Source organism: Scedosporium apiospermum (assembly GCF_000732125.1).
Source record: "Scedosporium apiospermum strain IHEM 14462 chromosome Unknown SEQ_SAPIO_0102, whole genome shotgun sequence".
Lineage (NCBI taxonomy): Eukaryota > Fungi > Ascomycota > Sordariomycetes > Microascales > Microascaceae > Scedosporium > Scedosporium apiospermum.
In genome coordinates this window covers 12,003-26,812 of record NW_015971803.1, presented here as the reverse complement: position 1 = coordinate 26,812, position 14,810 = coordinate 12,003, and the positions used below count along the sequence as shown (strand labels likewise).

General features: G+C 50.0%; 3 protein-coding genes across 3 annotated transcripts; 1 reads left to right on the top strand and 2 right to left on the bottom strand.

The window, feature by feature from the left end:
* Positions 1-364: 364 nt before the first annotated feature.
* SAPIO_CDS6294 (uncharacterized protein) lies at positions 365-2,140 on the bottom strand (the record flags this gene model as incomplete). The annotated part of the gene is made up of 4 exons (XM_016788435.1): positions 365-718; positions 806-1,399; positions 1,476-1,826; positions 1,901-2,140. The coding sequence occupies 4 exons, from the start codon at positions 2,138-2,140 to the stop codon at positions 365-367; spliced, it is 1,539 nt and encodes a 512-aa protein (XP_016641869.1).
* Positions 2,141-4,166: 2,026 nt separating this feature from the next.
* On the top strand, positions 4,167-9,381 carry SAPIO_CDS6293 (uncharacterized protein; the record flags this gene model as incomplete). The annotated part of the gene is made up of 8 exons (XM_016788434.1): positions 4,167-5,429; positions 5,812-6,014; positions 6,812-7,182; positions 7,246-7,331; positions 7,388-8,028; positions 8,265-8,273; positions 8,346-9,131; positions 9,333-9,381. The coding sequence occupies 8 exons, from the start codon at positions 4,167-4,169 to the stop codon at positions 9,379-9,381; spliced, it is 3,408 nt and encodes a 1,135-aa protein (XP_016641868.1).
* Positions 9,382-11,325: 1,944 nt separating this feature from the next.
* SAPIO_CDS6292 (uncharacterized protein) lies at positions 11,326-13,977 on the bottom strand (the record flags this gene model as incomplete). The annotated part of the gene is made up of 6 exons (XM_016788433.1): positions 11,326-12,238; positions 12,319-12,489; positions 12,589-13,318; positions 13,377-13,489; positions 13,703-13,840; positions 13,901-13,977. 6 exons carry the CDS (start codon positions 13,975-13,977, stop codon positions 11,326-11,328), a joined length of 2,142 nt encoding a protein of 713 aa, XP_016641867.1.
* Between the last annotated feature and the right edge of the window lie 833 nt (positions 13,978-14,810).

Here is a 14,810-nt window from a genome sequence, read left to right as displayed (position 1 = left end):
CACAAGCATGGTCTCGAGAATCACCAGGGTCTGCCATGTCCTATTGACATCGCTGTTTATTTCTACATCAATCCTATTCGGGTATACCGGCATGACAGATTTCACTAACAGAAAGGACTGTACCTGGCTTTTTGACCAAATAGTTTCATCATGCTGTTCACGCAGATCTGATCTGGAGTCCCAGCGCTGAACTTATCAGAATCGAACCATTTAAAGACGAAAAAAAAAAAGTTACCATACATAGATGACAAAAAGAAAGGTCAACCTCCCCAGCTTGCACTCGCTCACCACCTCTCCACGCCACCATCCCTCTCCACTCGGCACCCCCATTTTTTTCGCATCACCACGCCTGGTGTAAAATTGACTAGTACATGTACCTAAATTCGGGCTTCTCTTTGTCCGTCTTGTCCGAAAACCCTTCGGTCTCAATTACCTCGCCTCCCAGTGCCATATCTGCTGGCCCGTAAAGCTTATCCTTCCTTGAATTTTCTAGCTTGCAAAGCAAACCATACAGAGATATAGATACCGAAGAGACGATGAGACAAATAAGTAGGCCAGTGTATCCTCTAGTATAACTTGGGGCGTCGTTCTGTCTGAAGACTTGGGGGCCAATAATGTTTCCGGTGCAGTAAGAAAGGAAGTAGATAGCGTTCATGGTGACTTTCTTGGTGTGGCCCGAGACATTAGCCATGGGGACGGAGGTGGACATGACATAGGGCTAGTATCATCGGCTTCGTTAGCATCAGTCGTTCACCCCACGGGGTTCCGGCTTCAGGTCTAGGGGTGATTTAGGGAAAGCACTTACGCCCCAGTAGGTGTAGAAAACGTAGTATGCAGCTAGCAACCCCATCTGGTTATCCCTGGGCAGCTGCCACATCAAGATGGCACACACCATGGGCACAATGTTCGCCAGGGCAATCACCATACAACGCACATTCTTCAACTTGGCGCAGGGAACAGCCAGGACGATTTGCCATGCCGTAGCAATCACGCCCGTAGGCATCCCAAGCAGAGTTGTAATTGGGACGGAGTACCCCAGCCCCGAAACGATGATGGAAGAAAACGTGACCAGACCCCCGTTGGGAATATTTTGCGCGCACGCAAACAAGGCAAGGAGATAGGTCTTAGGATCTAGAAGCAGTTCCGTGACTTGGTACCATTTGATCTTCTTATCTTCTATCCCAGTGTTGTTCTTCTGAACGCGACGGACAGCAACGTATCGTTCTCGAGAGGACAACCACCAGGCCGAGACGGGGGAGTCGGGGAGAAAAGCGAAGATAGTGGCGGCCCAGAGGACGGTAAAGCCGCCCAGGACGATGAAGAGCAGGCGCCATTGGGCGAGCGATGTGTGGGTCTGAGAGATTCCATACGAGACGATACCAGAGAAGACGGACGAAAACTACTTTTTTCGTCAGCACATAATTGGAGGAATAAATCACCGATGAAAAGGAAATGCTAGAAAAGCCAAATCATACCTGATTATACCAGATGGCTACACGGATAGGCTGCTCTCGGTTCGAATACCACATGACTGTTAGAATGGAACAGATTGGGAATGCCCCGGCTTCCGCACACCCGAATATGAAGCGCACTACCGCGAGGCCGGCAAAGTTTTGGGTGGCAGCACTGCAGAACATTAAAATAGCCCAGGACAAGATACTAGCGGCAAGCAACTTGGCAACGGGGAGACGCTGGATCAAGATGGCTGTTGGCCATTCAAAGATGAGAAACCCAAAATAAAAGATGCTGCCGGCCCAGGAATATTGATCTCCCACTAGCTTGAGGTCGCTTCTCATGCCCATTATGGCGGCGTTGGAAATAACAACCTAGAAGAAGACGCGTTAGTGCACCTGCGTGAGTAGCACACTGGCCCACTGCTGGAAGGATCCAGTTTACGTACCTTGTCGACGGCACTCAGGATGACGGTACCCGCTATGATCGGTAAGACAATAAGATCAATCTTCCATAGGACCCTGCGGGCTTCTTCGGAAGTGATATCACCGTCTTTGATAGCTGCGTCCAACTCTGCCAGGAACTTGGCCGCGACATCCTCACTCCCCAGCTCAACATGCTTGACTTCCCCAACATTGGCAGAGTGAGCTTGAGAGCCAACGTGTTCGATGTCGTTTTTCTCCGTCATATTAGACGAGACGCAGCGCAGAGTTTAGTAGGAAGTATAGACAAAAAAGGAAGAAGTAGGAAAATATTTGGGAAAAGGTTAGACAGCCGGAGGGAAAGTCAAGAATTGAGCGCTGTATGAAGTGAGACAGACCCGAGATATTATAGTGTTAGGTTGGATAGTATGATTGAGACCCCCGGCATACCCGGTATATCTGATCCCTTGGATATTCGGATCCGTTGAAGACTGGCATGGACCAGACCTCTGTTCGACATGTGTAGATAAGTCTGGATAGCATTTCGCACTAGAGATGCCATATCTGGTGTAGAGCGAGAGGCATGTGACCGTGGAGATAGGGGTGGGGAATCCAAGATAGGGAATTCTGGGGAAAAACGTTAGCTGGAACCCTTGTCTCGGGTCACCAAGCGATGGGATTGGAGCTAAGACAAGCAGGGTTGCTGGAGTTTTGGTCCCTTACGAAGTGGTGCTCTCCCCAAGGCTTAACTGGTGACACCGGACCGGTGGCCAGAAACCACCGGATCAGTCAACTCCAGGTTGGTGAATGGAACGCTGCACGCCGTAATGCGACCGGCCACACCCAATGGAAGACGTCTGGTGCAGTGCAATAACCACAACGTGGATATCAAGTTGATCATGATAATTGATCCCTACGATAACAATACTGCGTATCTCGACAAAGATGGTAACGAAGCTCCCAGACTACCGCTTCAAGACGGCAGATTCCCCGCTTGCCAAAAGAAACGCCTCCCTCACCTGCGAAGGCAATTTATCGATTCCTTCCATACGAGTGACATCCTTTATCAAACTTTGGGCCTGGACTAGTTATGAAATATGCCAAGTACCGAGATACATACCGGCCACGATCCGCCTCCAGACAAGGGTATTCTCGAGACTGCCACCCCGGGGCGGAGTGCTATCGTTGGCGAGTCTGTTAAGCTTTGGTCCATTTCCCCGATAGGGCGAATACATACCCTCTGCTCTGTTGGTTGGGGAGTTGTTTTAAGTGGGTGGACACTTCCAACGTAAACATAAAAAGAGAGCGAGTGTGTTCCAGCGACCGAAATGATCCCGCCGCAAAGTCGTGCGTAGCTCGATGGGCCATAACTTAAAAGTGTGATGTTGGGGTGTGGGAGGTCAGTTTCTGGGTCGAGAGCAGCTAGCTATACAAAAAGCTCAGAGCCAACCCCGGCAATTATCTACGACAGAAATAATAAGAAAATAAAAGTACAAAAATAGAGAAAAAGAAAATCAACGAAGGAGCGTAGATTACGATGTTAAGAGAGCCGGTGAGGGGCCGGGAAGGCAAAAATTTACGATTGAACTTCGGGAGGCTGGGAGAGCTGGGGATGTCGTTGAGATCTGGTCAAGTTCGAAGTCATGTTCACCCCTACGCAATGATTTACTAAAGAAAGCGTTATGCGTTTGCGGGGGAAGCACCAGATGTGGAGAGGATAAGATTTCTTTCACGTATGATTTCGGGATGATTTATAAATGTCGACCGATAAATAGTTACTGACGAGGCATCCCCTTTGTCCGAGGAGCCACGCTGCTCGACTCTTGAGAGAAGACTAGGGCGGAGGATACAGAGTGAACGGCCATCCATCATGATATCTCTAGCCAATAGAGCACCTATTGCGATTTCATGGGGGTTACCGGCCCGGTCCCATGTCTATTAATTGCGGGTCACCGGGTCAGCGACCGGTTCAGAACGATTAAGGGTCTGAAGGAAATGAGACGACATTAATGTCGTCTTACCTCGAATTCACCGAGCCGGTTCGTGGAATCCAGTATCCATCCGCATGAAATTGTATCTGCAAAGAAAAAAAAAGAAATGCCATACACCACCACACCTGAATACTTCTCAGTGGACCTATTTATTCATAGTTAAGCTGCTTTGGGCGCTCAATTGTGTTACCACCCACCGGCTGCCGCAGAGACGCTATTCTCCTTCGTTTTCCTTTCCGCTTGCTCCCGACTTATCTTTTGACACAATTTGAGACATCTGCGTCACCCCAATTCATGCACAATGGCCTCTCTGTCACCTCACTTCATCAAGCCGTGGCTCCCGAAATCCCCCCCACCTGACTACCTCCTCACGAACGCGAATGTTGTTGACCCTCTAACGGGAGACATTATACCGGACGCAACGATCTTTCTCTCCGGAGGCGTCATCATCGCCGTCACGACCGAGCCCTTCTCCCAGGAAAACAATGCAATAAAGATTGACGTGGCAGGCAAATACGTCTGCCCAGGTCTCATCGACGCCCACGTTCACATCGGCGCGGCCCCAGGCGAATCCGACTTTGGCAAGGTTATGACCACGCCCGAGCATCAAGCCATGCTCCGCATGACGTACGTGTGTCGCTCTATGCTCTCACGGGGATTCACTACCGTACGCGACTGCGGCGGTGCTCCTTATGCGCTGAAACAAGCCGTAGAGGAATGGCTCGTTCCTGGCCCGAGGCTCTTCCTATCGGGGCACGCGTTAAGTCAAACCGGCGGCCATGGGGATTTCCGCTCGCCACATGATCACTGCGACTGCGCCTCTGGATTTGTGTCCGGTTTGGGGAGAATCTGCGACGGGGTTCCCGCCTGTCTTGCTACCGCACGAGATGAGATTCGTCGCGGTGCAGATTTCCTCAAGATTATGGGCAGTGGAGGCGTCGTAAGCCCGACTGATCGATTGGACGGGAACCAGTTCAGCCCAGAAGAGATTCGCGCTATGGTGCTTGTGGCAACGAATTCAAGGACATATGTTACGTGCCACGCATACTCTCCCGAGTCAATTCGGATTGCGGTTGAGAACGGCGTGAAGGGAATCGAGCACGGGAACCTGCTGGATGAACCTACTGCGAAACTAATGGCGGAGAAGGGCTGTTTCCTCACGCCGACTCTCGTAACGTATCAGACGTTAGCCGATCCCGCGTTGCCACAGTTCTTAACAGGCGAATCTCAGACAAAGAACAAAAGGGTACTGGAGATGGGGATGAAAGCACTGAAGATTGCGAAGGAGGCGGGTGTCACGTTGTGTTATGGATCCGATTTGCTAGGCCCTCTCGGGACATATCAGCTTCGGGAGTTCAGCATTCGGAGCGAGGTGCTTTCACCGTTGGATATTCTAAAGAGCACGACGGTCAACCCGGCTCGAATGATGGGAGAGGCGGAAAGTTTGGGACAAGTGAAGACTGGTTTCCGGGCCGATATTCTCATATTGAACAAGAACCCTTTAGAGGATATCACCTTGTTTGAGCGGGAGAGTGAGGTTCTGGCCGTAATCAAGGAGGGAAGAGTATGTATTAGCAGGTTGCCAGAGGTAGCTGGGCTTCTAGATACTTGGAAGACGATGGAGTGAATGAGGGATATTTAGATAGTTCACATAGAGGCATAGAGGTGTGGAATTAAAGAAACTTAAAATACAGAAGTGAGGCGCCTGGGGAACTTGCGCGAAGAGGTTATTTAAACACAAAGCATCTGTCAAGGCTAACAGAGCAAAATTTCATCTCAAAACTGCCTTCAACTCTATCCTTTTCTATAAACTGCTCGAATTTCCTCCAGGCGTTCAACAATACTATTACCAGCCCTTATCTCCTGGAGACCATTTAGCAGTGATATAACATGGATCAATTGCCATTGCTTGACCTTGGGCTAGTTAAATGGCCGACACAGAATAGAATAGCAGCAATGGTGAGGCGGTCGTCGGCATTGCGGCTCCTTCACCGCATGACTCCTTGAATTTTGAGAGTATTCCGGGGGGGTCGAGTCGTGAGAAGCTGTGGAGAAGAAGCCGTGGAAAAGAAAAGAAAAAAGAAAAGAAGAAGAAGAAAAAAAGGGGAGGATACCTGACTGGTTCCTCGTCGTCAGCGTGGGTTATTACGTACGGTCCTGGAAAGCAGCGAAACAATTCCATCTCTACATCTTTCAAATCAGAAAGCACGCCAAACTCTTGCATGACGCATGTTGCAAAGTGTGGAGAAGACGGAAAGGCGTCCAATGGTTTCTGTCCCTCTTCTCAAAGCTGCATCTTGTGTGTGGGGATGTGGCGTGTCATCCTGCGATGGATCGTTCTTCCTGCAGACCGACGCCGTCTGCCTGGCGGTTGGCCACCATGCGAATGATGGGCAAGTGCCTACAGTGGCTACTAGCAGCACATGGAATTCGCCTGGCTCAAGCAATAGGAACAAAAATATATCCACAAAAATCGATTGGGACGAGCTTATTTAACAAAATGATTTTAGTTCCCAGTCTTTAGAAGGACTTCTCAATTAATTCTTTGAGAGAGTCGCATGCCTGCTGCCAGGCAGATTAAGGTCTTGTGATGGCGACCAAATTAGGCATAGTGCGTTCCACAGATAAGCACCTATCCCGTTTATTAATGCGGGGGAAAGCATGTCCTTCCACCATCCATTCACGGAATCACAGTACCTGGATCATACCTCCCTAGTGTTCTGCAACGATGCAAGCAGATAGAACCTCTGTGGACGACGCTGCAGGAGCCAATGAAACTCTTAGCCCCGATGGGAGGTTATTGCCTGCTGAGAGTCGGAGACGGAAGAGACGCGAAGTACCTGAAGAGAGCCGCAAGAGGGTGGCAAGAGCGTGACATTCCCCCTTCTCCGCCCCGCAAGTCTTCACTCTTCGAACATATTTCCCCCTAACTAACGTCGAATTCAGTTGCGACGACTGCCGGAGGCTGAAGGAGAAATGCCAAGGTGGCGAGCCTTGCTCTCGATGTACCCGCTCAGGGCGTCCCTGCAGCTTCACCGGCAGCTTCAGGTCGAACCGACCAAGATACCGGGAACCTGGGGGAGATGATAATACCTTCTTCGACGTTGAAAGGATTCGAACTCTGGAGCGGATTGTATCACATTTTACCGGCACAAAGGAGTTTGACAAGAAGCAACTCACGCGGCTCTTAACCTCCCTTACTCCTGGATCGGATCTACAACGAAGATCTCTCGGGCAAGGTCGCACACCGAGTAGGACGGAGATAAGCAGTGAGGATAAGGAGACCAGCCCATCTACCACCTCGAAGACTCCAGCTTGTAAGTCACCTGTAGGAAAATTGAAGAAATTGAATGAATCCGTGTTCTAATAGGATAGGATAGTATACTCCGGAGAGCTCTCCCATTCCGATTTCACTCTGCGCCTCCAACAAAACATTGAGAGTCGGCTAAATGATTTTCTTCCAGACGTTAGTGAGAGCTTCGTGTTAACATGTGTCAATATCTTTACTAACCCCGTATTCAGGATCACCCAGAACGGTTCACTGTTGTCGCAGAATCCCCATCCGCGACCCAACTCCACTCGAAGGACCTTGTTGTTCTCGGTGCTGTTAGCAATTTCCCCCCTCCTGATGTGGCTTCCTTTCTACTAGATGCTTTTTTCGAATTCGCACAGACAAATTACTCTTATGTCGATGAACCACTGCTTCGTGGAAAGCTCAACGACTTTTACTCTTCGTCTTCCCCTTCCCATCTGAGCATCAATGATGCATCTTGGGTATGCACCGTACTCATGATATTTGCAATCGGAACACAGTTCTGCCATCTTTGCTCTACTACTTCGGATGACCCATTTTCCCCTGGGCCAGTAGACCGGGAAATGGCACACACGGAGGATGATGCCATCGCGCTCAAGTTCTACCACCAGGCTTCAAAGCTCATACCAGATGTAATCGCCCATGCCTCTATTGAGAGCGTCCAGGCTTTTGAGCTACTTGCCGTGTATACTCTTCCGATTGATGCTGCGGGGTTGAGTTGCACATATCTAGGGATTGCTATTAAGATTGCAACACAGAACGGGATGCACCTTCGGTACCATAAACACCTCGAGCCACGGGAGGTGGAGTTGAGGAAAAGAATATGGTGGACAGCTTATACATTAGAAAGGTATGGCTAAACGTGAAACCAATTGGAACTACAATGCTAATTTCTTTTTTTTCCGTCCACGGGGCGGGAGGCAGGAGATTATGCGTTTTTCATGGCCGGCCTGTGTCCATTGCGTCTTCGGAGGTTGACACGGAGCTGCCACAGGAACTAAAGGACTTGCCAACAAGCAGTCGGCACAACACGATGCCAAACATATTAGCTATGATTAAACTGACGGAATTCCTCGAAGATTCCAGGGATGCGATGTAAGTGCTCTTTTCCTACCGCTTCCGTTGTGAGAAGGCCTTTCTTTGTCTAATACCCACACGACGTGGCAGCGTGTCCTTCAAGAGAGCCTCCGGGAAACAAAAACCAGAGATAATCCAATCAGTAGTGAACCTCAAACAGCAGCTTCGCACCTACTGGCAAAGCCTCCCTACGGAAACCTTCTGCCGGGATTTAACGCCCACAAAACCTTTATTCCGATTCAACATCCATCTTCAACTAACATTTCACCTCATTCACATCTTTATTGGTCGCTCCTTCATCCTCAAAGGCTCCTCTCTAGCCGATATTTTGGAGAATGATCCCACGACAGCAGTGGTCTTAAAAGGAACCATCGACGACCTTGTAAATGACTGTATCTACAGTGCTATCGCTGTTATCGACCTCTGCCAAACTCTTGACGACGAGATCGGCCTTGCTAGGACATCTTACACCGAGTTCACGTCTTGCTGTGCTGCTTTACTCGCAGTTCTCGCACAGCGCATTTCTACACAAAGTCCACGCCTCCAGCACACCTGCGATAAAGGGATTAAGCTCCTCAAGAAGTGGTCTATAGGAATTTTTTCCAACAACTCTGAGAAACTGACTATCGTGGCCCTGGAAATGGCTATCCATCGACTTGATGTCCGGGCAAGGAGAGAACAGCATCTTGCGAGCGAGGTAGGCGGCACGAACAGCCAGGCATACTCCAGGTTTAGGACCTGGGCTATGAATCGGCATAGTGAGGCGAAGGAGAGGGAGATGTCTCTTCGGACACGGCAGACCAGCGGTACCGAAACCGAGATTGGACGCGCGCCCCAAATGACTCCCGACTCAAGCCTGGAGATGTTCCCGAATTCGTCAGTACTATCTGGGATAGGCTATGATGTTGACTCAAGATTTCCGTCGTTCGAGTTGGGAGAGTTCGCATCTGTACCAGGATTAGATCAATGGTTCGAGTATGGGCTACATTGATAATCTCACATAGATCATTCTTAATACGCCGTCGGTAAGGCGGGGCCTGTTTTCGTACAGCATGACATGTAACGAGCTGCCCCCAGGGCCTCCCTAGAACTAAATCAACAGCTGCGCGTCCTTTACGAGGTGTGATTCGTGAAGCCCCAGCAGTTCCCACGGCCGGCAAGGTGGCCGTCGGAGAAGACATTGAGGGTGACATAACTGGCGGTCACCAATGTCGGCCCATCCGTCATGGTGCACTGTCCCGCCACCGCACAGAGTGGTGTTGTCGGCAGGCCGGCCTTTGTATCGGATAGTGGTATTGCTAAATTGTGAACGGACTTTATTAAAGCCCGCAACCCATGACACAGACGGTGCTAGAGCCAGGCAAGTTAGGAAGACACCTGCATATACCCTGTGCAAGAACACAGCGACGGCCGGTTGCTCCAATGGGAGGATGGGCGCTGCCGATACGCAGAGGTATCCCGTGGGCGAGAGGTCGGAATAACAAGCAAAGTCGACGATTCTATGGGTTCTGGCACTACTGCCCCATAGATAAACTGTGAGGGAGTTAAATAATCCCGGCGTTGAGTGCTTCCGTAAGATTCTTAGTTTAGGCGTAACCCTCTAGTTCCAGAAGACGAAAGACGGCTTTCTCCCCGCCATCAGGAGATACCGCCAGGATCCCCGTGATCTTGCTCAGTCGGTAGCTAGCATTGCCGACCACACCCTCCCATCGAAGTCTCACCGGAGAATGGCGTTCGAGCTCATCTTGCTTCCAGGATGATCTCTGCCAAGATGATGGTACGAGCACCCTCGGATACGCTGCCCAACGTATACGATATTTTGGGTCGCTCGACACTGCGTTATCGAATGACTCGGCGGGGTGAAGGACTGTCAAATCCCTTTTCACTAGGGAAGAGAACATCGAAGAACTGGTTGACCGTACAAAGGTCAACCACCAAGAAACCTTTGACCGCACAGCCCTACATCAGTATATCGTGTTCTAGCGACCTTGGAACTGGGGCCCCGTATCCTTGTCGAACAGGGTGCGCGAATCGACTTGGCTCGGGCTCACACCAATGTCCATGGCGCTTAATTCGGACTTACTAAACCAGGAAGGTTTGGAGTCTCTGGGAATCCCGACACCAGCGGTGGTGAATCTAGTCGACTTAGTAAATAGCAAGTTCTTCTTGTGAGCCCTTCTCTGTCGGGATGCCGGTGGTACTACGAACGCAGCTCATGGACGTTTGTAGGGCTGATAGCTGGGAGCTCACCATCGTTACATCCCACTAATATTACAACCCAGCCCACGCCGGCCAAAGGACAAGGTTAAATTAGAGAGACAGACATCTATCTGGAAACAGAGCCGGCTTGAAAAACCCATCGGATCCCTAAATGTTACATCCAAACATACCCACCAATAAAACCGAAGCCGGGTTCTTTCTTAAATCGGTACTTTCCTTTCTCTCCAATCATTTCACGACGTGGATTCGACGAACGGCGGGTTGAACCAGCCTATTGGATACCACATCCGTTGGTGTAGAACCCGCCGCGAGTTGAACAGGCACGGCGTCCGAATTCAAGTTCGCGACGTCCACCTTCAGAGCTGAGCTTGCCAATTGAACCGCAGCAGCTGAGCGACGCCACTTTCCACCGGTTAACAGATTTAGCACTCCAATCAGATCCATCCTCTTTAACTATACCGAGAGAGTTGATCGAGATGTACCGTCTGCCCAGTTTCTAGCAGAGGGAGAGTGTATCTGGTAATAGCCGTGGTAGGCCATCAAAGTCATTCCCCTGAAGCCTTGGCTGACAATTCGATCTTTTCGTAGAACATGCCTCTGTTGTCGGCTAGACCCATCAATACCTGTTACATATCGATGCCCTACGTCGGATCATTTTGCAAGTTTAAACTCAGGCTTTAGTGCTTGCGTACTCCCTCGCCAGATTGGAGGTCGACACATTGTGAGGGCAGTGTAACTGCATGCTGGGGTATTCCTTTACTACCGGATATTACAGTTCTTATAACTGAAACGGGGTTTTTAACTTATAGTTCTATTATACCATACAAAGCAATTTTCTCAGGTCGATATTTCATGTAAACATATTATTGAAATACGACCCGATTGGATTACTCTCGCCATTATCCCTTTGTCCAAACATTGACGAGAACTCATCTAAATCCTGTGGCAGGGGAGGAAAATTCCAATCTATAGCAACTGAGGATGTCGCCTGCTGAACTGCTTCTAATCTCGTAGGCCCCGCGGCCTCCTCCCTTAAATTTGTTGAGGCGGGAGCCATCGCAGGTCCAAGATTAGGGCGTGGCTGGGGCTCATTGGGCGAGTTGCCTCGCCAGAGTGTCTCCCATTGCTTAAATCGAGTATAATCCGAGACGCTCTCTGAGTCCACACTATAATTAACAGGATATAGGCGGGAGATGGCGCGCTCAAACACCTCGATAAGGGACGCCTCCGAGCGCGCAGACTCGCCGCCTGCTGACATGACCTTAATCATAGCGAGACCGTCCCCAAGGTATTGGCGCAGGCGGTCTGTCCTTTCCTGCAGGCACTGCGCAATGATAACCAGTAGGGCGGCGCGACAGGCGCTGAATTCAGTGTAAGAGGCGCGTGCGAGACCAATAGTTTCCTTCAGGACCTTGCAAGTATCGACGACGGCAAGAGCGGCTGCTACGCAATCCGATGCGAGGATTGACCGCGAATCTGCTGTACTGCTGTCGGTGGAGGGGGAACGTATGACCCCCGAACCGGTGTTGTTACGGGAGCGGAAACGAGGGAGGATAAAGGGACGCCCGGTGAACATGCGGACGAGGCAGTACTCGAGATGGAGGTGCATGTCGGAACGGCGGATCTGACTCTGTCGGGTAGGCTCCTTGCAGAAGACATCTCCAGGAAGATCGTCCCACCACTTGTGGACGGCATTCTTCAAGTCGATTAGGCGGCTAAGCGTGTTCATGGCACCAGGCATGGTCGGTTGTCGCAAAACTGATCTGTAGCAAGTTATAACTCTAGTTCAACTTAAAGAAAGGGAGGGATTAGGGAGATCGGAACAAATGGGACTTTAGCTTACATCTCCTTGGATATCTCGGCTAGTAATTCGTGGAGCTGTACAGTCTCCAGAACAGCAGCCAAATGATTCGATGCCGGGTCCCGTGGGACGCCCGGATTATCGAGGGGCAATTCCGCATCCACATCCTGGCTTGCGATCGAGATTGGTCGGCCGTGAAATATTCCCACGCGCCTAAACCCCATAGAAAGAGAATTTTAGTTAGCTTTATCAGCGTATCATGGGTCCCAATGTCAGAGCATGGTAAGTCAATTCCGGGAGGGGATCTTCTACCTTTCCATAGTGTACGCTGTCCACCACACCCTGTTCCATGTCTCGCGCACGATAGGATCAAGTCCCTCACCACCGTGCCTCCTATGCATACCATTTTGTATGGCGACCCTGACAGCTAGATTCAAGTAGATATACGACAACCCAGAGGCATCGAGGGGAAGGGTGTAAACGCCGATAAGCAGACATGCCTGGACACTTTCGAGGGAGGCCAGGGTAATGACATCGGGCACCAGCTTGCAAGCCTGCTGGTAAAACACAACACCGATAGCGTCCTCGGAGAAGGGGCCAGCTGGGTCCTGGTCGCGGCCGCGGCCGCGGCCGTGGCTGCCAGGCTCGACAGGTCTCCCAAGGTAAGCGTACTGTGTGCCAATAGCGAGTACGGTAAAAATGATGCAGACGGTGCTGGCGTCACGTTGGCTTATAGATTCGGAGTTTGAGTAGACATAATCAATTTTGTTGAGGAGCCACGCCTTGTCGACGTAAAAGTAGTTGGTTCTCGCGTGGGTGAAGAAGACTTGGACGAGAAAGTCGGTTATGTGACGAGGGGGCAGGGAGGAGAGAGACGAGAAGGTCTCCGAAGATTGAAGCTCCTCAGCACGGTAATACTCTTTAAACTTGAATCCACCCAGAGTATCCTGGCGCGACTGTTGGTCAGTCCCGGATGCGCAGAGCTGGAGCCATTTCTTAATTCTCATTGAGAAGTTCCAGTGCGAGAACTCGCCGGAGTAGTCTATAACACACATTTGAGTAAAATAATCTCCACTCATTATACCACAAGATAAACTTACGTATAGCGTTATTCCCGAGTGGCAGTACTGTAAAACGCTCCTCTTCTATTCCTGCAAAGTCGGATCCTCGGGATATCGATTGCGCACCCCGAGCCGTTTGGGTTAAGCACTCGCTATTTAGTGATTCAGAAAGTCTTTGTAGGTTTTCAAGATCTAGGCTGATGTCTCCGACATAATGCTTCAATAGAGTCTCCATGTAACCCAGCCGTTGAGCTAGCTCGTTCGTGTCCGTAGCCAGATTTGGGGTTTGAGCACTGAAAAAAGCAGCCACTTGGGTCAGTTCCGTCCTCCAATAGTCAGGTCAAGCTCTCGATCTGACCACTCACTTCTCCGGCAAGTCCCTAACATGGTTAACCAGTCTAGGTGGCCGGCCTAGGAAAAGACATTCCCTCCGCAGCCTGATACACCTCCGGCAGGGAACCCCGCCATCGCATTTTTCCTTCTGGCGCCGGCAGCCATCGCAACTGCGGACCATGTTAGCCAATAGATTCGAGCCAGTTGAAAGTACACATTATTACGCTTACGCCCTCGCGGCGCGCTTGCGCTCCCGGTCGGGTACGTGACGCTGCCTCTGTTTGTGAGCACTAGGAGGATGATCCATGGAGGTATGTTACGGCAACTGCAAAGGCCCAAAGCCCCAGCGTAACCCGTTTGAAGGGCACTTTTCGTGCGGTAATTAACCTGATAGGCTTGTGGGCACAATTGATTCGATTTATGAAGAGCGCAACAGCAGTCGCGGTCAACGAGGCAACAATCAAGACGACGCAATGTGAGTCCATCACCGATTTAGAGTTTTCAAGTTCTTGCCGTCAATAACCCCACCATTTCCCACTAGAGTCACCCCTGATGTCCGAGTATTACTAAAACTATTATATAAGATTCAATAAAATAATATCTTTTAAATAGTTTCCTATTATCTTATTATTATAGATATATTAAGGAAGGTAGAACTAACGAAGTCTAGGAAGAATAATTTCTTAGAAGAGTGAAATAAAAGCTTACTACCGAGGAAGTGGTTCAGGCAGTGCTCTATCCCTAGCCACGTAAGTCATCAATCTTTCGAAGTGAGTGAGCGCACACTTCCATAGTCGCAAGCTATCACTTGCGCCTCATATGAAGGCATCAAAGCTCAAAGGCGTATCGCGATGGAGCGGTTACTCAACCGGAAACAATAGCAAGGATTTGAAAGGACACATGTAATGAAAGAGAAATGTTAAAAAGAAAAACGCGGAAAAAAAAAAAAAAAAAAAAAAGGTAGTATAGCGCTCTGTAAGACTTAAACACACAAGCCGGAAGATAAGAGAATGAGTTCGAGCTCCTGGAATTAGAACTAAGTGAATGGGAAGTTGGGGGAGGCTAAAAAGAGCCGAACTAGTACCGATGCCGGAACCGGCTTCTAAGACCAATCGATAATTTAAACCATGAAGATCTAAA